The 25,064-nt window shown below is 41.8% G+C and overlaps 1 protein-coding gene across 1 annotated transcript in view; it reads right to left on the bottom strand.

Moving 5' to 3' along the window:
* Positions 1-25,064, bottom strand: part of Atp10a (ATPase phospholipid transporting 10A (putative)) — a 183,923-nt gene that overhangs the window by 10,029 nt on the left and 148,830 nt on the right. The window contains exons 10-16 of the mRNA XM_055607510.1: positions 22,136-22,736; positions 17,205-17,308; positions 16,722-16,848; positions 12,927-13,111; positions 6,769-7,093; positions 4,405-4,481; positions 1,327-1,452 (exon numbers count right to left, since the gene is read on the bottom strand). Of these exons, the coding sequence (XP_055463485.1) occupies positions 1,327-1,452; positions 4,405-4,481; positions 6,769-7,093; positions 12,927-13,111; positions 16,722-16,848; positions 17,205-17,308; positions 22,136-22,736 (1,545 nt within the window). The remainder of the gene's footprint in view (positions 1-1,326; positions 1,453-4,404; positions 4,482-6,768; positions 7,094-12,926; positions 13,112-16,721; positions 16,849-17,204; positions 17,309-22,135; positions 22,737-25,064) is intronic.

The following is a 25,064-nucleotide window of genomic DNA, read 5'->3' as shown; positions in this document are numbered from 1 at the left end:
GAGCCTCTAGGTCTGGATATCAGAGGTCTCACCATGCTGGCAATTCAATACTGGGGTGTAAAAAATGGAAAAAAAAAACACAAAGGCACAATGTTTCTTAGATGGTCGCATGCAGAGCTTAATTGGAATTAATTTCCAAATCTAATCAATTAACCATGTCTTGATTGGTTCTGAGTATCTGTATTCATTTGTTAGAAGACATTTTGGAAATCAGGCAAGTGAGTAGGTGGGGGAGGTTAGGAAAGGAAAATGCATCAGCATCAAGAATAAACCATTAGGAACATAAAAAGAGCTGTAACTGACACCAAGTTAGAGCTAGCATGAAAGTTTTCATATGGAATAATAATAATAAACTTTTAATTTATTTTATTCTTTTTCAGAAGGACATGAGATAGTCTTGACACTGGAGTTTTGGAACCTAGACAGTAAGATTTATGAGACAAGCTTAGGTTTATCCCAAAAGTTTAGTTTGTCTTCTTGTTGGTTCACTTAGCCTCAAGCTGCCAGAGGCAGAGCCAAGAGCAGGAGTCCTGAAGCCCCTCGGGGGAGTGTCTTACAAATGAGTCAAAGTTCTGTGATGATGCTGTGGGCCATCCTACAGGCTTATGGAGTATGAAAGACTAAGATTAAACACAAGGGCCACGTGGGAGAGATCAGGAAGGGCCCTGTATTCAAAGCCCCTGAAAAGACAACTGTTCACAGCACATCTAGCCTGGGAGTCTTGACTAAAATGGAGCTACCTATTTAGCTAGCTACCTTGTCTGATGAACCCAAGAGGATGTGAAAGTCCCTTTCTTAGTGGGTTCAAGGCCTCACTTGAGGATTTGGCATGTGCCTGTGATAGACACCATTCAACATCTAAGCTATATGGCAAGGTCAAGTAATTTTCTGATTGCAATGCCACTGAATAATCTTCTCCTATAATCTTGCTGGCCTACAGGAGAGAAATCAGTGTCCCACTGTGGATACCCCAATGGAACACTGCTAAAAACCCAATGCAGACAGGTTGAGAACTTGAGAATAGAATCAGATGTCAGAGAGTAACACAGACTTAGCAATTTACTATTGATTTGACCTCTTGGAAACTGCCGGCTTTGTCATTATAAAATCATACATGAATTTTCTTGTGTTGCCTGTCTGTTCATTTCCCATGAGTTAGTCTTTAGATATTATAGGGCACAAGGCCAGGCTAAGATCACATTCATACAAACCCAAAACAATGTAGCGGACAGATCTTGGTGGTTTGTTAGCCTTATGAAGGTAATAATCCTACAAATTATAAACCTTTTAACTGAAAAACTCTAAAGACCCATGTCAAATACCTACTGTGTTTTTGTAGAAGAAATACAGCACCATGTTGGCCAGTCTGGAATAGCACCAGTGTCCATGGACGATTAAGAGTCTCTCCAGGTATCGGAATCTTGGCACTGCAAAGTCACTTGCCATCACAGCCTTGAAAAGGAAAGTAATTCTCATTACTGCTGACACCCCACTTGGCATAAAAGAACACAGACAAGGCAAAGCAAATGGGAGGAAAGAAATCCAGCTTCAAATACAGTGCTAAGTGTGGCATTGTCTTATTAACTCACTTAATTAAAAAGAAAAACCATTCAGTAAGTGCTGTTGCTTGGGGATGCTACTTTCTAGAACTATTTAAGGCCTCAAATACTAGATATATGATTAATGAGTTTAAAAGGCTTCCGTTTTTCTTTTTTAATGCTGTTTCCTAAGAAGCCACAAAACATAAAGATGCACAGTGCTTATTTCTATATAATACCCAGATCTCAAATATGAGCCAAAGCTGACTGATGGATATTAGACAGACAGAAATAAAGAAACCATGGGAAATGTATTTTGGACTGCTCTTCCAGAATTAACAGTCTTTATGGAATGACAAGAAAAAAATATCTCTACATGTTTGACACTCATGTGCTTTGTTCCCAAATATAATCCTCACAGCTGCTGGGATTTGCAGATGGTGAACATATGAGTATAAAGGGCAAGTATGTGTAGACTTGCACTTAGTTCTTTCCTTCCCCTCCTGCTGTCTTCATCATTGTTCACTCATGAAATTGAAAAGGAGTCCATATTTGACTTTTATCTCCTCACAATGTCCTTCACAACACCATGAATATGGAGAAGCTCAAGAAACATTTGTTGAATGAATGAAAGGAAAAATTCATTGGGGATTTCTCAGATTTGCTGCTTTTCTCTATTTCTCTTAAGAAAAAGTTAAGTAGTAGAGTCCTTGTCAATTGCATATGAAAAGAAACCCAGCAAAGAAACCTTTTACATTTGAGACATTGATGGTGAGCACCTGAGGAGAAGACTTAGCTGCTACCTCTGTTGTAGGCTTGAGGCAAGCCTAAGTCATAAGACTTATGACTTGAGTCAAATGAGGAAATAGCTGGGCCCATAGAGCAGGTTTTAAGCAAGCAAATTTCTAGGTAGGACATGGCTGAATACTTTCATATGTACTTCAAGATACATGTAATGGAGAATGTATTATGCAAGATAGCCAGACTTCTGATGGGGACCATGCTGTTTGCATGTTCTTCCAGTAAGTGAGAAAACACTATCCTGAGCTCTTCTTGAAAGGATGAGTATGAGAAATCTAGGGTGAGTCCCTATGGATGTAAGTCAGGATAGGCAGAAGGTCACCAGTCCAGCCCTGTGGGACAGCCAGCTCAGACTAGGAGCTGGAAGAGACAACAGAGCTTCTGTGCTTGTGACACTCAATCTCTGTGGACTCCTCTTGGCCAACATATTGTAGAATAGTCTCTGCAGCCAAGCTGTGACAGAGGCAGGTACAAATTGACCACAGCTTTTACCATCCTAGTTTTACCAGAACAGCTGGGAAAGCTGAAAGCACTGGCAGAGGCTGTCTCTACAAACGAACAGGCACTGTGTCTAGGATGGATTTGTGGGAATGAAAGGCAGAAGGCTAGGGAGACAGGTGAGCTTCCTCAGGAATTCTCAGCATTTGGGGGTGTTTCCAAAGACAGCCCCAAAGTCTACACTGTGGCCTATTAAATTATTTGCTTTTCAGCACTCAGGATCCAACCTGGAGCCACTACATGTGCTAAGTAAGCACCCTACTCCTGAGATGTGCCCTCCACTCCTTTTTAAAGACTTTTTCCTTTGAGTGAGTTTCTAAACTAACTCTACTAAGGACAGTGACTATTCTGATGTTGATTCTTTCCAAGTCTGTGCCAGGCAATACTGGAGTCTTGATATTTTGAAAGAATGAAAACTGGGGTAAATGACTGAAGAATTACAGAGGTTATAAAGCCTTTGGTTCAGAAATGGATGTTCCATTAGGCGTGTAAGTCAGCGTTTTGTATTTGTGGGAACTGTATCTACAGACTCAAACAACTGTGGATGTAAAGCATTCAGTCAAAACTGTATTAAAAATGTAGAAATTGTTCTGTCTAAACAATGCAGCACAACTACTATTTACATAGTGTTTCCACTGCATTGGGTACAAGAAATCATGTAGTGGTGATTTAAAGTATGTACATGGGTGTGTGCAGGGTTTATGCAAATGTAACAGTTTATGTGGGAGAATTATGCATTTGTGGATTTTGATGTTGAAGCAGTTCTCTCCCTACCCCCCATACTGAGGGGCAACTGTACTGTATTATACTTCCAGGCCTACAATATGACTGATGTTTAATATGAAGCCAGAAAATTAATGTTCTCTGCACAGCTTTGCAAATAGCATATAGTGAGCGTGCCATAAATAATTTCTGATTAAATAAATGCTCTAACTAGTGAATAAATTGTGACTAACATTATGATTTTAAAAACCCACCAAATAAATTGTTCCCTAAAATCTTTACCAAGTTAAAATAAAATGTGACTCAAACTTGCTTAAATGGTTCAAGTTGTAATGCTATATCCAGAAGCAGCATATTTTAAGTTAACTAGTATGTTCAACTTCTGGAACATTCAGAACTGACGCAGAGGCAAATGAAAAGCACAGATGGAACTTCCACAGGAATCAGGATGACTACATTTTATTTTCAGAGTGATTTTGGGTCCCAACAGTGTCATGAGGCAGCTTTTATAGAGTATAACTACTGTTTAGCAGTAGTAAACAGAAATGCCTCTTGGGATGAGCCAGGAGAGGTTATGACTCACCTTGCCTCTTGAAGTCAGAGTTTCCCAAAATAACCTGTGTTGACACAGGCAAAGATGTTTCCTACACATGGCTTCATTAATGGAATGACAATTTATCTCACCTCTACTGGCTTCGTAGCAGGTGAACACTGGCCCATACTGAAGGCAAATCCTTCAGCTTCATCAGAGGTCAGAGACAGGTTTGGAAAACTTGTGCTATGATGGGGCAGGAGGCCAATGAGGACCATTTGGTCCTATAGGACAGTCCAACTGGTCTTTTACCTGCATGCCCTCCTGGCCTGAGATCCCCACGCCTACATCTGCCACCTGGATCATGCTGACATCATTGGCCCCATCACCTAAAAACAACCCAGGTAAGAAGAATCAGTTATTTTGAGATGCACAGAATTACACCAACATATTGAGCCTCTTGGGTCCCTGTTGCACTGTGTTCTGTGAGAAAGAATGAGGAAAGGGCAGAAGAGAAACTTCCTGGGAAAACTGAGGTAGCCAATTAGAATTTGACATAGTACACCATGAAACTGCCAGTCACATCAAGCTGTCCCAGAAATCAGATAGCACTTAGCCACTATCTCATTCAGTGGGCTTGATACTGTCAGGATATGCACAGAAAAGGTCCTTAACGTGATGTCTGGCACAGTAAGAGAAACCATCATCATCTTCATCACTTTTGCAGTGACTCAACTCCTTCAGCTGGGCATCAGGACCTCTCCAAGTCAGAGTCACCTTAGCAATTTTCTTACTACATCAAGCAGGTTGAATTCTGTCCAGCATTTTATGCACACTGATTATCTCCAGTGAATTAACCATTATGTGCTTTTTGGTTCTTCAAGGCATAACAAAGAAAACTTCCATTTGTTTCATCAAGCTGTTAATTGATGAACTTTAAAGCAAGAAGTCAAAGACCTTGACATCTTTGGGATGTCAAACAGACACAGCCATTATTATTGATATGGCAGTGGTCATTCTTAGAATTAGGCTTAGAATAGCCAAAGCAAGCAGACATACAAGCTGTAAAAACAAAAGACCAAGATATACAAAAGTCAGAGTGATTCATGATGTGGCTGTACATTGTCCCTTTTATTTCAGCCTTTCTCCCAATATTGGAAACCAAATTTAGGGTTTTCACAAGTATTCTGCCACTGACCTATATCCCAAGTACTCTTTCTACTTTTTATTTTGAGACAGTGTCTCATTGAGTTTGTCATAATGGCCTTGAACTTACTATGTACTCTGGGCTGGCCTTAAATGTAATCCTTTTGTATCTACCTTCTCCATACTTGGATTACCTGCATGTGTCTCAAATATGGATTATGGTGTCTCTTCCTTGTGATTTTTACTCGTTTTTATTGAGCTAAACTCAACATGGATGATCAGTTAGTATTTGTTAAATTACAATTTTGTTGAATAATGGCAATCTCTTTAGCTTCCCATAAAGCCCATTGAAAATGACTTATGATGCACAATGGGGTTCTCTAAATCTAAACTGCTTGTTTCTTAAGACTGGGGTCCATGGTCCAATAAATAATGTGACATTCTAATGGGAGATTAGTTTTTCCTTCCCAGGGGAGCCATGGTGAACACTCTGATCATTTCTCCTGAGCATGTACCCTTGTCCATCTGTGTACTCTCCTTAGAGGATAATATGGATCTCTTATGGTATTCAGACTATTGCTACCAAGGTCTTACACTTAAAGCTGGCTTCTTCCTCGCAGAGGCAGTACCCATGGTGACAGAGGGTAATACCACAGACTTTCTGCAAATTATATTATAAATACAGATGACTGACTAATGGTTAAGATACCTTATCACTGACCCAACTAGTTCCCAAGAGTGGATTATATTTATAGTTGGTGTTATGAGAGTTTCTGCCTTCCTGGCTCTCACCAGGAAGTGGCTAAGCCTGTGCTGGAGACTATAGCCAATTCAGAAATGGGAAGAGATGCTTCCCTAAGGAGGTGCTAAGTGACCTCCACCTGTCATTGGAGAAGAATCTAGAAAGTTCCTCAGCCAAGAGTAACTGCAAGAAAAAGTAAAGTTAGAAACAGTCCTTAAATGATACAAAATTGTGTGTTCTTGAAATTGATGTAGGTACCGTCTTGGATGTATTTAATGAGATCCTTGTCTCAGAACTATCAACAAAGTTCAGCTAAGAAGAGTCACTGGAGCTTCTGGTTTTTATAGTATGTGTCCTTAGAACATCATAGAGCCTTACCCCGAAGATGTATGTGACATTTGAAAGCCCTTGAAAAGGGTCTCTGCTAAGTCAACATATGCTATTACAGGACATCACTCTGACAGAATTGTGTGGGACAGGTAGGTATCTAAAGTCCTGTCTCCCCCAAATTGGTCTACACTCCAGCTTCTTAAATTAGCAATTGCTGATCTTGTAATAGTACTTACGTCTGCTCCCACATCTTGTGACTCTTTGATGTATGCTTTTCATCTGGAATTTTCCACTTTACCACACTGGGTATAATATTGTAAATAGAAACAGGTGAATAAGGCTTTTCTTATTTCATAGTGCTATATGGAAGAGGATCAGAAATTTACGTCACATTGAGAGGGATTGCTAAATAAGTCAGGTGTAGGGTCAGGCCCTGCAGTATTTGCCTAAGTACTTGCCTATGGCCAGGGTCATGGCCTTGAGCTTGCTTCTGACCAGCTTTACCACCATGCTCTTTTGCAAAGGGGTAGATCTGCAACAGAGGACGGAGCGACACTGCTTGGCAAGGAAGAGAAATTTGTCCTCCAGGCTTTTCTCAAGGGCATAGGCCAGACTTCTCCCATCAATCACAAGGCTTAGGCTGGAGCTGGAGGCAGTGGATGCGGAGGCTTGGTTGAAAGAGAACCCCACGCTCAGATTGCTTTCAGTGTTCTCAGGGGTGCTTCGGGAGTTTCTGGTCTGCACATAGCGGAGGCATTGGTCCAGCAGGGCCGCACATGCTTCCTGAAATTGACATGCAATGCATTTCAGTAGGGTCATGTTACTGACCCTGGTAACCTGCCTCAACACCCCAAGCTGAAGTCCTTTCAGGGCGCTTGCCTGTCATGCATGGCTCTTTAGACTCCAGAAAAGGAAGTTCAGCTGGAGAGCATGACTTCCCGCATAGGAGAGGAGGAGCTTAGCTTCTACTGGATTATACTTTATTGCCTGTACTGGTGTGCTGAAGTTGAAATGGAGCATGTTAACCTTTATTGTGTGGCTACATTACTGCTATACCTTACATCATTAGGCTGAAAGTTCAACCTGCATGTCTCTATAATTCTCTGGGGCTGTTATTCTAAATCTTCCTGCATCATACTGAGCACAAACGTGGTGCACAAAGCTCTTTCAAAGCCTTTTCTGGTTCAGACTATATCTGTATATCTATATATCTATATATAGATTTTAAGTGTTTTCTTGAAATTCTCCTTTCAAGAAATAAATAAAAAAGAAGTCTAATTAATGTGTTTTAAAAAAATTATCCATGCCCTTCAGAAACTGGTTCTGAGTTACAGAGAGAATGAAAACTTGGATAGTAATATGCTTCTGGGACAAGAGCCAGAGACCAAAGAGGGTACTCATTTCTAGGAACAAACATACCCTGGAGAAGTTTGAACTCTCCTGTCCTCCTGTAGACAGATAACCCGCTGGCCTAGAGCCTAGTTTCTTACAGCATACTATAGACATCAAGCTGTCAAGCTGTGACCAATCAATACTTCCCTGAGACTGTTACATTCAGACACTGATAAATCTGAAAAGAGATTACCAGTGCCCTTAGGAAGACTTGTAGGTAAAGACAGGCCCCTGCACATGACCACTGCCAGTCACAAATAGGGAACATACATATTAGTGATTGAAGATAGAGCCTCTGCTAGAGGTTCTGAAAACTGAAGAACACTTAAGTAGAATGTGGATGTAGAAACAACTTGAAGGCCCTGCTTGTATTACAAAGCATCCATGTAGCTAGTTCTTCCTGAGATGAAGCAGGCTCACCCCATCCAGTCTCTCCCCTGATGCAGCTATTGTACTGGCCAGGTGCACAGAGCAGCTAGTCATGAACTCTGAAAGAAAACAGTAGTATTCCGATACAGAAAGGAGAGTATCATAGTAAGTACTTGAAAGGGTGAGAAATGTTCCAGTTTTACTTTAAAAGCCTCTGGCATGACCCAAGAGACCAAGTAACTGAAAGCGGATGCCAGAGACTGGGAGCTCTGGAAGAAACTCTGGGCTCTGACTGCAGGAGGATGGAAGGGCATTCCCAATTCTCAGAAAAGATGTGGGGAATCTCTGCTTTTTTATGTTGTTTTCTTTTCCTGTTTTCTCCTAGCCCCTATCATACAGGTTTTGCTATACTGGCAGCCAACAGGGCCATCTAGGGAAGAAGACTCAGAGGGAGTAGAACCTGCCCTCTTTTCTCAGGTGCAGTGGTGTCAAGATGGCAGTATAATGACTGCCTTTAATCTCTGCCCTGCCATCACAGGTGTCCACATTGCAGGTGAAAGGGGAGGAACATAGGAAGCAGAAAAAAGGTAACACACCTTGATCTTCTCACCAGACGTCAGAAAAGGGGACTCTCGAGTAACTAGGAAGTACTGGAAAGAAGGTAAAGGAAGACATTTCAGCTGGCCCTATAATGTTATTTATGAACTCATGGGTTCACTATGTGCTGTGTATACATGGGCATAATCCTGAGGGGACAGCAACACTCTTGAGAATGACACTTTAACACAGTCACAATCCCTGCTCCAAACTGACCTACAGAGAGAAATATGTACAAAGATGGGCACTGGGAACAAAGGCTAAGCAAATGACCCATCAAGAGGCTGAGTGGAGCCTGAAGTCCAAATCCATCAGAGTTGATTACCTCCTTCCAAAACCTATATGCCAGAGGAATAAGAAAAAGGATGAGAGTCATAATGTAAAAAGCATAAGGCACATGATAAAAGCTCAGTGTCAGAAGAAGAAGGAAATCCTAGCTCCTGTGGAAAAGCACAATGAACAGAAGGTGACCCTGCTACCAGAATAATCTAACAAGGACATTAATGCAGCCAGCATACAGAAGCTTCAGGGAAGCATTAGCATTCTGGAAATCAATAGCAATACAATTTTGGGGGAAATATTGTGAGTGATACACAGAAAGACCCTATAGAAATGCAAATGAAAGTCTAAATAATTTATGTAGAATCTGCACTCAAGAAGGTGGACTGTAGGGCCACTCTCCATAAATGTGAGTCTACAGGACTTATTTCCAAAGAGCTCAGTATAGAAAAGGATGGGAACAAAACCTTCAACCCAAATTTGTCTTACCTACAAGATATACATGAAAAAATATGGAACAAAGATTGAGGGAATAGCCAACAAAAGACTGGCCCTACTTGAGACCCATGCCATGGGAGAGAACCAGTCTCTGGCACTATTAATGTTACTGTGCTAGACGTACAGACAGAAGCCTAGCATAACTCCTCTGAGAGGCTTCACCCAGCAGCTGATGGAAACAGAGAAAAATACTCACAGCCAAATAATAGACAGAGCTCAGGGAGTCCTATGGAAGAGTTGGGGGAACAATTGAGGAAGCAGGAGGAGTCAAGGACTCCTCAGGAAAATTTCAAAGTCAACTAACCTGGGCCCAGAGGGACTCACAGAGACTGAACCACCAACCAAAGAGCAGGCATGAACTTGTACTAGGGCCCCTGAATATAGGAGAAGATGTACAGCTTAGTCTTTGTATGGATCCCCCAAGTACTGGAGCAGGAGCCTTCTCTGACTCTGATGCCTCACTTTGAATCCTGTTCCCCTAACCAGGCTACCTTGTTTGGCCTCAGTGGAAGAGGATGTTCTGCATTGAGTTAATGTGCCAGGGTGAGTTGTACCCATGGGGGACCTCCCCCTTTTCTGAGGAGGAGAGGGGAAAATGGAGAATGGTGTGCAAGATGGGGGTACTAGGAACAGAGGAGGAGGGGTCTGCAATCAGGATGTAAAATCAATAAATAAATACACTTAAAAAATGAAAAGGGTTGGGAAAAAGCTGTATTTCTTGTAAAATGTATACAAGTGGCAAATACTAGGTCATCATCAGCATGGTGACATGATTATACAATGTGATAAAATAATGATACCTCATGTCCTCCACACAAAATTCACAGCTTCACTCTAGTAATTAAAAAAAAAAATCAGGTAAATCTAAAGATCAAATCAGTCCGATCAGTCTGTAAACAAGTTATCAGCCCTCTTTAAGCTGCCAAGAATGTGAAAGGCAAAGATAGCCTGAGAAACTGTCAAAGCCAGACTTTTCTTTCTCTTTTTCTTTCCTTTCTTGCTTTCTTCTTTCTCTTTTTTCTTTCTTTCTTTCCACTCTCCTCTTTTTTATTTAAATTTATTCTTTTAAATTTATTCACTTTACATCCTGATCACAGCCCCCTCCCTCATCTCTTCCTGGTCCCTCCCTCCCTCTTCCCCCTCTAATCCCCTTCCCCTAGTCCTCCTCACCCTACCAACTGACCCCAGCCTATCAAATCTCATCAGCACTGACTGCATCCTTTTCCTCTGTGGCCTGGCAAGGCCTCCCCACTGGTGGAAGTGCTTGAAGAGCCAGCAACAGAGTCTATGTAAGAAACAGCCTCCAGGGACTTTCAAGAGAGCTTTGACAAACAGATGTAATGTGAAATCCTAGAACAGGATGGGAGGTGCCAAGTAAGAATTCTAATATAGCAGGAGCTTTAGTTAGGTCATGTGTTAATATTGGTTTGTGGCATAACAAATATGCTATGGTCCTGTGAGATGTGAACTGGGAAAAATTGGGTATGATATGGAAATGCTCCAAAGACTTTTCCAAACATTTTTGTAAATCTAAAATCATTCTATATATGGAGTTTATTCTCTAAAATCCTCAATATATAGGCTTAGTAGTTAAGAGACAATAACAGATAAAACTCAGTAAGCTTGAAACACAAACACACCATGATTAAACTGTTTGAAACAAAGGCAAAGAAAAAAACCCAAACAGCAGGCACACAGAAACAGCCATTGATTATTATGCAGCAAGGGGTCAAGGACTGTGCTGATTTCATTGGAAATCATGTGTCTGAAGGAAGCGGAACATGGTTAGATTGCTGATGTGAAATAATTGTCATTTCAGTTTTCAGTACTTAGTGAAGACATGGTTCCAGAAGGAAGGTGTGGTTAAGATATTTCCTGAGAAAAGCAACAGTCTTTTGGTGGACCTACACTATAGCAATTGCTTCAGACAGAAGGGAAATGGTGAGCCAAGAAAACTCAGGAAGTCCTGTCTCCTGACCCTTAAAACAAAAGAACTGAACCATCCCACTTATCAATTAAATGCCACTGACTTTGGAGAAGAAAGCAGCTGAGCCAACACAATGTAGACTGCTATAAACCATCAAGTATTAAAGAGTTATTGAAAAGTTTTGGTTTTTGAAAAGCTAACAAAATTCAATTAACCAAAATATTAATTATACAGGTTGGAATCAAACTAGGATTCAGAAACAGAAAGGTGACAAGACAACCTCCAAATACTTGGAAGTGAAACAAAAGATTCTGAAATAATTGACAGATGCAGAAGGAAACATAGGAAATACTTATTTTAAAAAAATCATGAGCTGTATGTAGCTGAAAACACAATTCAAAATTGGGAGGTGCAGACAAATAGTGCTGAGTGAAACAGTTATAATGTATTGTTTATATTAGGAAAAATATTTGAGCACGGGGAAATAAAAACAAAACAAGCATAGGAAGAAGAGGGGGAAAGGAGGAAAAAGGATGAAGAAGATGATGAAGAAGAGGAGGAAGAAGAGAAGGAAAGTGTCTCAGATCATCATCAATAAGACTAAAAATAAAGCAAAGCAACAGAAGAAAGAAATCAAGACAACGCAAACCTTGATCTTGAAGAATCAGTATAATTGATAGACTGGCATCAAAAGTAATCAGAGAACAGACACAAAAACATGGATATCATAAATAAGCAAAGGAATGTCACTAAAGACCCACAAACATCAAGATAGCAAGGAGAGACTGTGGACATATAGCTCTCAGGGGCAGAGTCCTGAGGACTGGACAGCTGATGCAGATCTGGGAGGGGAAATTAGGAGGTATCCATGATATCCATTGAGGCTGCCATGACCTTAAGATGTTAAGTTTCCTTAAGATGGCAGAGGAAGAGGTCTGCATGGAGGGAGGCTCAGGCTTCACCAAGAAGCTCATGGACTGCCTGAGGAGAATTCAAGTGGAGCTCATGGGAGAAATCAGATTCTAGAGCAGAGAGGTACTGCGAGTAGACAAGCCCTGCATACTTGAGGGTTTAAGCAGATAAACATGACTAGCTCAGAGAAGTGCCTAGAGGCAGTTGATGAAACCCAAGAAGTTCGTGCTAAATGGATCACTGCCTTGGCACCACATTCTAGACACATAGGACCTCATTAAAACTAAACAAAAACAACTAATAACAAAAAAACATCCAGTGATATGAAAAACTAAGTTGAACTTTTCATTAATAAAGCCCAGATGTACATTCCTTTGTTATTAAGAAATCTTAGATCCAACCTCCCCACCCAGGAGATATCCTTTTCTAGAGTCTAGCCTGATAAGTGTACTCATCACCCTTTATCAAGTAAGCTTCTCCTTAGAACAGTTGGAGACCATTACATAAAACCAGAGCCAATCAAAATGCAGAAGTGTGAAGCCCAGTACCAATGGACAGATTTATAATACAACTCTGAAATTTGAGGCATGGGTATATAAGGCCACCATGAGACAAAGCACAGCCTCTCTGGAAGTAATTTACCTGAGACTCTGCATTCAGTGTGATGACCTCCTCACTGTGGTCCAACAGTTTGCAGGCATATGCAATGTTAATGGCTGTTTCTTGTTTGTCACCTGTGAGAACCCAAATCTGCAGGCCAGCTTGCCGTAATTTAGTGATGGTTTCAGGTACTCCATCCTGAAGGCGGTCTTCTATCCCAGTGGCACCTGGTTAAATGTATGACAGTTCCAGTGAGTCCATCTTCACAACTCCTGATGGGGTACAAATCCCATATACCAAAGACAGATATGGCACTACCAGTTACCTAAGACTTTCTTGGGGCTTACCTGCCCAATGACACTAAATGGCAAAAAGTCCCCCTGGAAGCAAGCTAAAATGATTGAGAAGTTCAGGACAGTGCTGAACACTTACAATAGCTATTGATGTGACTCAGTCAAGAATATGTAGGAGGAACAAGTACAAGTCACCTAACATAATGATGTACACTCACATAGTGTACCTTGAAGTCTTTCTGACTAAATAACAAGCAGCTAACTTTACATACAATCTGAGAACGGGGACAGTGAAGGGAGGAAATTACCATATGCCCAAGTGATTAACAGAAAAGTTTTAGTCATTCCCCATCCCCTATGAGAGTTTCCATTCATGAAATTCAATGTTTGCTCTCAACCATGTCAACCATTTGCTATCCAAACATATGGTGCAGAAAGACTCATTAGTTTTTTTAAGCAACATAATCATGAATGCTTTTTCTACAAACATAAAGAATTTAAGAGGTAAGTTCCTCTTACTGACTTCATTATACTTGGGAAAATGTAACAGGTGGAACATCTCTAAGCAGGAAAAGATGAAATCTGAAATGCTCCAGAATTCCAAATTTTCAGATCTAACATGATCTCATATGAAATGAAACAGTCAAAGCATAATGGTGGTGTGAAGCATCTGAACTTGCCTCCAGACTATAATAAGGTGTAAGGTATACAAAAATGTAAGGTCATAGTCCTTGTGTATGTACAAGAGAACACAAAAGCTCAAACCCAAAATGATTCTTATCCTAAAAATTTTGGGTGTAGAATAATCAACTTGTATTCGGTACTAAAATGTGCCTAAGTCTGCCTTCATTTTTCATCTGCGTACATTTTGTTAAGATGGTTTCTGCTTTCCTACCTCTCGAAGTGAGCTGCATCCTATCAGTTCCTGGGCTCTAGCCCTGGCTGAGCCTCCTTGCCATTCCTCTCTCCCGTGCTAGGGCACTGCTATTGATTGCATGTATGTGTCCCCAGCTGCCAAAAATGCTTTCATATTCATAGATGGAAGCCTTAACTCCCAATGTACTTTGTGTAACTGTGTTAGGAGGCAGGGCTTTGAAAGGTGACTTATGTTTATCTGAGACTATGAAGGGCGGGGTCCTGAGTCCCGTGATGCACAGAAGCACTAGTTCTATTCTGAACTCTTCCATGTACCCACGTTATAATACCCAGGTGTCATGTGGCTTTTGATGGAAGGGAAAAGGATTGAGTGGTTTCAGACAACATTTAGAGAGGAACCAGCAACAATTGTAGGCAAAATGAGTAGAATGCTATAGCTAACCTTTGTTTCTTGCCCAGAAAAAGCAGTTTAAGTACCAATTATGAAGGTGACCCTTCCTGCTGAAATATTATTTGTGGTTCTCTTAGGTTATCATAATCACCTAAATAAAGACTTTTAGGAAGAGGAATTTGGCTTAGAATATTACAGATATAAACTGCTTATTTCATCTTTTTCAAAAATATCAGTGAGGAGCTGGAAACTTCCTGAACTCCTTGCCCCTTGGTGAAGCTGTGTTAGCTGGCCCTTTTTTAAAGCTTAGGTTCTATCACTTAAAGCATAAAATTTCCATGTGCAAGGAGGTGGAAAGTGATTAACATCTGGATTTCAATAGCAAGAGAGATCTTTTGGATTTTACCCATTTATATGAATTCATGCAGAAGATCAAAAGGTGAGGTGATCTCATGCTCAGTGTAAGACTAAGGTACTTAGTCTTAGTACTTAATTGTAACTTAGTACCCTAAGTTAACAGAGACATAGCACAAAGACTGGAAGTGGTGGATGTCCACCTGCTAGAGGCAGTGTGTACAAAAAAGACCAGTCAGCTCATTTTAAGCCTAACTGATTCATCAGCATGCCATTGTGGCTGAGAGCTAGAGCGCATGCCCAAACCACACCCAGTGCCTCATGCCATATTCTCCTTCTAACCTTGCAGCAGCTTTCCCATATTAGAATTATTACTCCCAATATAGCAGATAAGAAAACTTGGATGAAAAAAAACTGAATTATTTGTTTAAGCTTCCATGGCTAGTAAGTGGCTAAACTTGGAATGGATAACCAAGCCACAGGACTCCAAACTGAGAAGAGATAGATGGTAGGGAAGGGACAGTGAAGCAACTTACAGCCATGATGTCATGACTTGGGAAAGGAAAGGGATTCTATCTTCACTGCTTTACAGTGGATTCAAGAGCTACCACAAGAATGTACCAGTAAGCAAACTTCACTCCATTTGAGCAGTTAGCATTGTCGAGGAGAAATACCACCTCACCACTCACCCACATCAGCCATGAAAAGAGAGTTCCTGGGAGCAAAGCACCCTCCCTCTTATCACTCTAACCATAAAGAACATTCCAGAAAATCCCCTTTCTGGGTTCTTATGTTGTTTAATTTTTTTTTCTTTTTCTTTTTTTTTAAACTTGGCCCATTTATGTAGCCCAGGCTGGTTTCAAATTCATATCCTACCACCTATACCTCCACATCTTAGACTTACTGGCATACAGCATCTTATCTGCCTGCTGTTTGCTTTCTGAAGATAAGGGTCTCACTATGAGTGCAGGCCAAATTCAGTAATCAAATCAATGGTTTAAAATAGGCAGAAACACTTTTGAGGGGCTTCATTTAATTTACTAAGATAGCATTCCCCATGTCTGAGGGTTTCAGGTCCTGCAGCATTCTGAGTACGGCATAGTCTGTCAGACACTGTGGACAATACCACTGTGATGGTATTTTGTTTAGAACACATCATGCTATTAAACACCAACAATAACTATTATAGGAGATATGCATATATAGAAATATAGATTCCTAATTGCTTTGCCCAGAAAATGAGGACAAGGGAATGCATCCTTTGTTAAATAAGAAAAGATGAATTTTCTGGAGCTTTATTGCAGGCCCAGCAGAATCTGAGAAACATTTCACAGAAAGGAGTGTGTATTATTGTCACAACCAGTTCCTCTGTAAGCACACACCACATACGCAGCTGTGGGATACTCAGATGAACTTACTATTTTAATATGAAATGTTAAGATACTGAAAAATTAAATATTAAAATAGGTACCAAAGTAATAGATACTGTACTGTGTTCCTAAAAATTAATTAGATTTTATTAGATGTAAATAGGGACAAAGAGGAAATATGAGCTATTTTCTTTTCATCCCAAATGAACCTGAAATATTTATTAGATGCAAAACTCAGCATTTCCATGAATGTTCACATAGATTGCTGGGGGGGGGAGTTTGAAATCTTTCCATCTATCGTCAAAAGGCTTACTACTCACTAGTTTGATTGGAAAGTGAGGCATGAAGGAGTAAAGGTGATAGCCAACCTAGAGTGCTTGGCACACATGTGGCCTGCAGAAATGTTTCTCCCTCTCAACCTGGGGACAGGCTAGCTTTAAGCCTGGGGGTTCCTCAGACAAGCCCAGCACAGTCCAGAGCAAGAGGAGCAGTCACTCTAGGACCCCTGCAACTGGCACTGCTCCACACAACAGGCACTTGGAAAGTTAATTACCCAGCAGGTGCAAGTTCGTCTCCAGGCGAACAGCAGACTGGAAAAGGAGCTCCTCACGGCTGTCCACAGATGCCTCAGCTTCTATGTGGTTCTGCAACCAGCAGGCATACTCTTCTTTGCTCAGAACCTATGGAGACACACTGTTGGGTGCTTTGTGTTCGGGGAGGGGAGTAGTTGGCAGTGTGTGCCCTCATGAATGTGCCACTCAATCACTTTCATGATGGCTCCCTTCACTCATCCTCATGAAGGTGCCCTCACTCATCCTCATAAAGGAACCCCTCACTCATCCTCATAAAGGAACCCCTCACTCACCTTCATGAAGGAACCCCTCACTCACTCTCATAAAGGAAACCCTCATTCTCATGAAGGAACCCTTCACTCACTCTCATGAAGGAACCCCTCACTCACTCTCATGAAGGAACCCCTCACTCACCCTCATGAAGGAACCCCTCACTCACCCTCATGAAGATGCCCCTCACTCACCCTCTTGGCAATGCACAGGGTACGTAGGCCTTCAACTGCATAAAGGTTGAGGTAATTCTGTGTTTTACTCCGGATCTTTTTCTGATGTCTTCCTCTGGCATCATCTAGGTCAGAGTACAAGCAGAACCAGTAAAAGCAGCCCAGCTGAGTGCCCCCATGAGGGACTTCCTAGTGCCTGTCATATTGATTACAAATGGTGCACAAATGTCATAGAACTCAAAGTCAGCCAGCTGTTACTTCAAAAAAAGACCCTCATAAAAAAACACAAGTTTGGGGTTGTTTCTAAAATCCTTTGAGAAACACAGGAGAACAAAACTTTATCAAAAGTGACTTGACATGTTTTTGTACAGTCTACTAAATAAACGTGTATACTAATTTATCTATGAAAAATTGAACTTCAGACAAAGTTTCATTTCTCTCCCCATAATGACATCCCCCACTGTGAGTAGAAGCTGTACAAAAGGTGGTCATACTTTTACTAAATACACACACACACATACACACCCTGTATTTAAAATTTACATGTAACTGAACATTATATACATTATATTTTCTATCTCTAGAAATTCTGAATCATGAGACCTCTGGACCCATGGAGGCCTGTCTATTATTCAAGTTTACCTCGTGACAAGCTGGACCTAGCCAGCCATATAGAACAGTGACATTTAGAGTGAAAAATCTTATCCTCTTGTATGAAGCTGAACATAAACAAACAGTACTCTTACGGCACTAAAATGACTTGGTAGGCCAATTATTTTTAAAGGTGGCCTCTTATGTTCAATAATGAACTTGAAAAGTTGTCCTGGATTATTTAGCGTTAGTATTTAAATTTACTGAAAGACAAGTTCAAAGACACTTGTAGTTTGCCTGTTTCGTACTGGCATCTCATCACTCTTAAAAGCATCCTGGGCCTGTCATCACTGTTTTAGCATTAGATTAAAATACAAACCACCAAGCTCTTCAATTGTCTCTGGAAGAGGAGGGGTGGATGGCTCAGTAGAAGAGGAAGGTAGGGCAGTGACTCTGATCAACCGTATTTATTGGAGAAAAACCCAACTACTTGAATTTAAGCTGCCTATGTCATTTAGGATTTGGACTAGATAGAGACAGGGATGGCCGTAGACATGCATTTCTAGGGTGGCTATGTATCATCAATTATTCTGCTTATATCTGGGACCAAAGCTGGGGTTTGCTGATTCAAGATAAAGTCATAACATTCTCAATGCATGTGAGATTGCAGTCATGAAAAACTTCTTATTTCTGATATCCTACAGCAACCTATCTTTTGTTGCCTACCTACTAATGGGAGGAAGTTCTGTGTCTGGTGTTCAGCTCCCTAGAGATGGAACACTAGTACACACAGAAGTGGCCTACGGCTGCTCGTACCTTCATTGCTTGCTGAGGGTTGCATGCAGAACAATGCTGAGAGTGCTTTAGGGCCCTGGAGGGGCAGACAAAATGCCATAGTGACAGTTCCTAACACAGTCTAAAAAGATGGCCTCCATGTTCACCAACTTGCAAACTCAGTAGGACTAAGAGAGCTGCAACTGGCCAGACACTGGGAGATGACTATTAGTGCTCACAACACTGAGAGAGTGCTCCCCCCACTAAGGGGGAGTACAGTTTCTCTTCTTAATCTCAATGTGTGTTTTCACAAAGTGCTAAATGTCATTTCTTTTATACTTTGGAAATTATATTTTCCCAGTTAAGAAATTTTATTTTAATAAGTTAGGAATCAGGGAGAAAGGTGATTCTCTGCTTGTTCATGGGAGGAAAAGAAAAGTTTACTGATGCACACGAGACCCTGCTGGGCAGTGGGCTGCGGTGAATATGTATTCTATCCCTGCTCTTGTAAAAGGGCTGAACAGGCTGAAGGTTATATTATAATGACTGTCCAGTGATGACTCTACCAAACCACAGAGGGGAATCTTGAAGAGAGGATGCAGAGGGGTGAAAAGGGGTATCCAGCTCATGCTGCTAGTCTACATCATACCAGGAATTTAGCCAGTGTGTACAGAGCCTCCTGTGAGGTAGGCACTGACACACATAAAGTGAATGACTCATCTAGAGTCAGGGCCAGGAGACCCTGGTATTTGAACAGAGGGCTATGAAGACTTGGTAGGATGGTGCTTTGAATGTAACATCAGATAACTTCCCACCATGGTTGGCAAGATAAAGACTTGGCTATCATATATTCCTTCCCATCATGCCATGTTCACTATTGCTGATCCAGTTCATGATGTTTCTGGTTAAGGGCTGTGAGCTCCTTGAAGAAAGCACATGGATTACATCTGCCTAAGAGAACTGTGTACCTTCCTCCTATCACCATCTGTAAACAGGTTGGGTAGTCTGGCCACTAAGTGTTTGTTGCTTCTTCGTTACTCCTAGCTGTTTGTAACAAGTCTGCTCTTCTCCACATCTGCCTCATCTTCTCAAATGAAAAGCAGAACAATGTATGTACATGGTCACGTGTCCAGGTGGGTGAGTTCACAGTGACCCCTGTGCTATGCTATAGCTGCTCTTTCTGGTACCTACACTTTCTCAGTATTAACTTGTCCGGTATGTTTACACATTTTTACTATCCAAACCCATTGCAATATTTCCCAGAGAAAGGTGGAAATCCAAATTATTTTGATGTACTCTCTTCTTGGCCTTGTGGCACCTAAGAAAATAAGATAGAACTGTCATTACCTGGTCCTTCCAGGAAGTAAGAGCTTTGCTCTTCTTAGCTGCAACTAACTGCAGATAACAGGTTTCTTCAAAGGCCCACAATAGGGGGCACATAGAAACAAGGCATGTAGGTGCACAGAAGCCCTGTGTTGGGGCAGCATGACTGAGCAGAAGAGGATGCAGGGCTTCCCAAAGAAGAGTTTGGGCTCCCCAACCTTGACCTTAAAGTTGGTTCTGGATAGGTGTTAAAAAGGGTAAATATTGTTCTGCTCTGCAGATGCTGCACAATAAAACACTTGGGCACACTTAGCAGCCAATGACCCTGGCCCTATCCTACGTTCCCTCCTTACCTGCTAATTATTGTCCTGACAGTGCCCCAGATAATGCTCCTACCCCTGCAGCTTATTAGAAGGAAAGGAGGGATGAGATGGCAAACAGGCCATGGTGTTAAATTATTTTATTTAATTTAATGAGATCTGTTTCTAAGATATCTTGAGCATTGGTTGATTTTAAAATGTCTTTTTAAAGTGAAACAATGGCAATGTGGCTCGAATCCTCCAAAGGCTCATGCATTGAAGGTGTGGTTCCCCTCTTTTGAAGCAGGACAAATGATGTCCACAAACTGAAGCTTGGTGGAAGGCCATGATCTCAAAGGGGACAGAAGTACTTGGACTGCACCCCTTCCACTTCTATTTCATAGCCATAAGTTTGTTCCATCTACTATGTGAGCCTATGACACGCTGCCTCATCACAATTCTAAGAGTGATAGGGTCAACTGTGTACTGAAACCTTTCAACTGTGAGCCTAAGTAACTTCTCTGTATAGACTGATATTGTCAGGTATTTTGTTACACTGAAACAAAGTTGACTAACAGGTGGCATTACAAAACAAAGTAATAAGAATTTATTTGTGGTTTGTCTACATAGTTGTGATGTTCTTAAACATCTTAAAATATGCACTGGGAAAGATCATACATGTAACATGGCTGTGACTACCTCTATGGAGTCTGTTTCATTGAACAGATAGGTAGGGCTTACTGCCCTCTATCTAGGATGAAATAGGCTTCTTTGGCTGTCCTTTTCCCCACCCTACATGGCAGTGAGTTCATTCTTTCACAAGTTCATGCATGCATAAAGTGCATCCTGATTCTTGTCCCCCTGCCTCTCTAATCTTACTCTTGCTCCCACTACATGCCTTCCTCCATACGCTTCTTTTCCCACAATGCTTTTCCATTTGACATGTCCCTTAAGTTGTGTGAGAGGCTGATACCTAGTACTCTATCATATTTCCTTTAATGTTTGCCCTAGGTAGGACAGAGATGATGTCAGTACAAGAAAATCTGCTCAGTTAGTAGCCTTTCTCTGTGCTTTTTTTTCATGGAGATGTAAATAGGATCAAGAATAAGAATGAAATTTATCTTGGAATGGAAAATCAGTCTTTTAATAGGACTCTGCCCAGCATCTTCTGTTAAGCACATCAAGAACTCCATAAACAGTCTCACAGCAGGTGGTACCCAGGCTGATTCCAGGATATGGAAGTCAGGAAGACCACAGGGATTAAGCAGTAGAGGCTAGGATGGACCCTTTTAACCACTGTCAGCAGTCAGCCTTTACCTTTCTCCAGATTCCCAGAGGTGATCTCACTCCTTGGTTCTCACTGTGGTGCTGACAGAGAAAAAACCAAGTTCACTTTACAACTTGGCCTGTGCTTTCCTTTTGAAGGTCAGGAACATTTTAAGCTGGATAGAGTTACAACCTTTTTTGATGGTTAATTGCACTGTGGTTTTTAAAGCACAATTTAACCCTAAAGTAATGGAAAGAGACTGACAAGAGGCGGCTTGGCCCAGTGAGAGCAGAGAAAAGATGCTGGCCCTTCCTGCGACCCCAGTCCATTCTTACACAGCTATACAAACAGGCTGAAGAGCGTGGCCTAGAACTCAAAGCTGTGCAAAGTCTACACCAGAAAGGAAACTTCCAGGACTTCTAATCTAAAAGCTCCCGGTAGTCATTGTTTCTATTTTAAGTGTCATGCTTTCCAAGCAATCTCCAACTCCACTATGGTAGAGGTCATAAGAGGGTGGGGTCAAGGTGCAAAAGCCTACTAAATTCACACCAGTGCAAATCCCTGTGACTCTCTCAAAGGGTCTGTGTCGTAGACAGGATTAATGAAAATCCCTTTACTCAGGCAGGTGGGATTTCTCAAAAATGTCCTCCCCCAAAACCCAAAGGAATCTTTCTCAGCTGGAGGAGGAGGCCAGTTACCTGAGGAGCAGGGCAGCAGAAGATCCATGACCACTGAATCGGCCCCCTTGGTGTAGACGTTGATCTCGTCAGTCAGTGGATGGCGGATCACCACTGACATCCTCTTGCGGATGGAGTCGAAGCCAAGTGTGTGCAGTAGCTCGAAGGTGAGCGTGCCTAGGTGGGGCAACTCCACAGACACCTGGTCGTGGAGCCGGTCCACCAGTGCGCAGTGGTAGGCTCTGGCCGCATACACCAGCGCAGCCTCATCTGGGCTCTCAGCCTCATAGCGCAATTCTCTCTCTTGCTGTGTGTTTTGCTCCCTATGGCACTTCTGCTCTGGAGAGCACTCTGTAGTCCAACTCTCTGCCTCGCCTGCCTGGCTGCTATAGCCATTGCTTGCAATTGTGGTTGACGCTTGATCTAGTTTCTCCTCCAGCCTCAGAAGCATGCTGTCCTGAGACAAGCTGGGCAGGAAAGCAGATCCGGATTTGTGGCTGAACTTATTGGTGGTCAGGTTCCCGATACTGCTGCAGCCAGAAGCCAGGCGGCTGGGGCTGAACCTCCGAAGAAAATCTTCTATAGTCTTCACTGGGGACTTCAGCTCAAACCTCACCCTTACCTATAATGGAAAAAGTCCAAAGGTAGGTAAGAAAAATCCCACTGATACCTTGCTAGCTCCTCATAAATGCCTCAGAGAAGCAAGGAGCTCACTGATAATCTCCAAAAAATTAGGCCTGTCTCCTTTACCCACACCCCAATTAAAAAGCCATTTAAGGACAAGCACAGTGGGCCAAACATGAAATCCCAGTATTCAGGAGGCTGAGGCAGGAGGATCACAAATTCCAATCCAGTCTTGGCTACTTATGAGAGTACTTTATATATTCTTTTGACTTGTGTCTGTAAAAATATTTATATACAAGTCACATGTATATAAACTCAAAGGAATCGTTCTCAGCAAATTAATGCACTGCTTCATGATCCAAACTATTAAAAAAAATTAACAGCATAAGAAATGAAAAGGAGCCATATACACAGTATTGTTAGTTTCAAAAGATTAACAACAGAGTGATGAAGCCACACTTAAAGAGCAAATACTGAAACAACAGAAACCTGAAATATAAGTGTGAGTGCCAGTCAGACCAAATCCTAGCACGGAGGGGAGGGGGCATGAAGTCCTACCTCTTGCTGAGGAGCTGTTGGCAACTGATAGCTTCCCAGAGAGTTGAGGGAAAATTAGTTTTAGAAATGTGACTCATGCTAAAGTGAACAGATTCCAGTGATGGCCATACCTCCATGAGTATATGGGTAGCACAAATTCTACTTGATCAGTTTTTTAAATGGGGTAGGGAGAAAATGCATAAAATTTCAGTGGGTTGGGAAGTGCGGTGGATCTGGAAGAAGCTGGGGGAAAAGGGTAAATATAATAAAAAATACATTGTAAGAATTTCTCAAAGAAAGAAAGAAAAGAGATGGCATAAAAAAGCAAACCAAAAAAATTGAACACAGGGGTCTTTCCTGAGACTCATACTCCAACCAAGTGTCATGAATGGAGATAACCTAGAACCCCTGCACAGATGTAGCCCAACGCAGTTTAGTGTCCAAGTGGCTTACATAGTGATGGGAAGAGGGACTGCCTCTGACATAAACTGATTGGTCTGCTCTTTGATCACTTCCCCCTGAGGGGGGAGCAGCCTTACCAGGCCACAGAGGAAGACAATGCAGCCACTCCTGATGAGACCTAACAGACTAGGATCAGAAGGAAAAAAAAGAAATCCTCCTCTACCAGTGGACTTGGGGAGGGGCATGCATGGAAAAGGGGGAGGAAGGGAAGGATTGGGAGGGGAGGAGGGAGGAAACTAGACGGGGGATACAAAGTAAATAAAGTGTAATTAAAAATAAAATTAAATTAAAATTAAAAAAAATAAAATGTTGAAATAACCCAAATCTATGGGACCAAAGTTGCGAATTAGCATAAAGGTTTCCAGCTAAGGCAGGCATTAAGAAAAGTGAGACACAGGCCTATATTATGACAGAGTATTTTTTCTTTGGTCCTATGATGCCTCCCTTTTTGTTTGACTGTTTTGGTTCTGGAGACTAAGTCTTGCACCTCATGCATGCTAAGCCTACCTTCTACCACGGAACCATAGCACCATGTCCACAAGCATGACTAAATATGCTACATGTCTGAGTGGGGAATCGGCTTCACCCTGTAGCACCTGGAGGCTCTAAATGCTCCCTGAAGGTGGTTTTCCCCTAGATGCAGGAACAAAAATGCATTTAGAAACATAACCATTTGCAGTCCAAGGGTGGGTGATTAAATATTCTCTTCCCTCTGTGAAACTAACTGCATATGTGACCTTCAGAACACAGCTTAGTACCCTGGGATCTCTTGCTTATTTAACAGCTGTTATATTGCTTTTGTCTGCTGGGCAAAGGGTTGACCTAGGAAACACTCAGCCCTCCAGCGGTGGACATGACAGAGAGCCTTTTAACGCTTTTTCATAGAAGTTCCCAAGGCCAGGTAAGGGATGCTCAGGCAGCTTGTGCTATAGTAGGAAGCAGCTTCTCCTTGGAGCTGGCAGTACAAACTTGTGGTCAGTGTCTACAGAACTGTCTACTTGAGATATTTCAGGTTCTTTAGTGCCTTGCCAAGTTGAAGTAGTGAGAATTAAGAACATAGCTGAGTGGCAAATGCCTTCTGATATACTGTCACAGCAGAGAGTGTTGGCCCACCTTGCTTATACCACATATTCCACCAGGGATTCCATTGTGGAAGCTGCTGGAAGAGCTGAGCCAGGAGGCTGGTAGGGCCAGGTCTAGGGTACATATTCAGTCCTGAATACCATTTTTCTCTATTCCTTGCTTGATATGGACAACCAGGCTCACAGGCATCCATTATGCAGCCTAACTCATGAGCATAACTCTCTGAGGAACACTTGGGGTTCAA

This window comes from Psammomys obesus, unplaced genomic scaffold (genome assembly GCF_907164565.1).
Source record: "Psammomys obesus unplaced genomic scaffold, mPsaObe1.curated_primary_1811, whole genome shotgun sequence".
In the NCBI taxonomy this organism is placed as follows: Eukaryota; Metazoa; Chordata; class Mammalia; order Rodentia; family Muridae; genus Psammomys; species Psammomys obesus.
The sequence above is the reverse complement of the archived record's forward strand: the minus strand, read 5'-3'. Positions and strand labels throughout refer to the sequence as shown.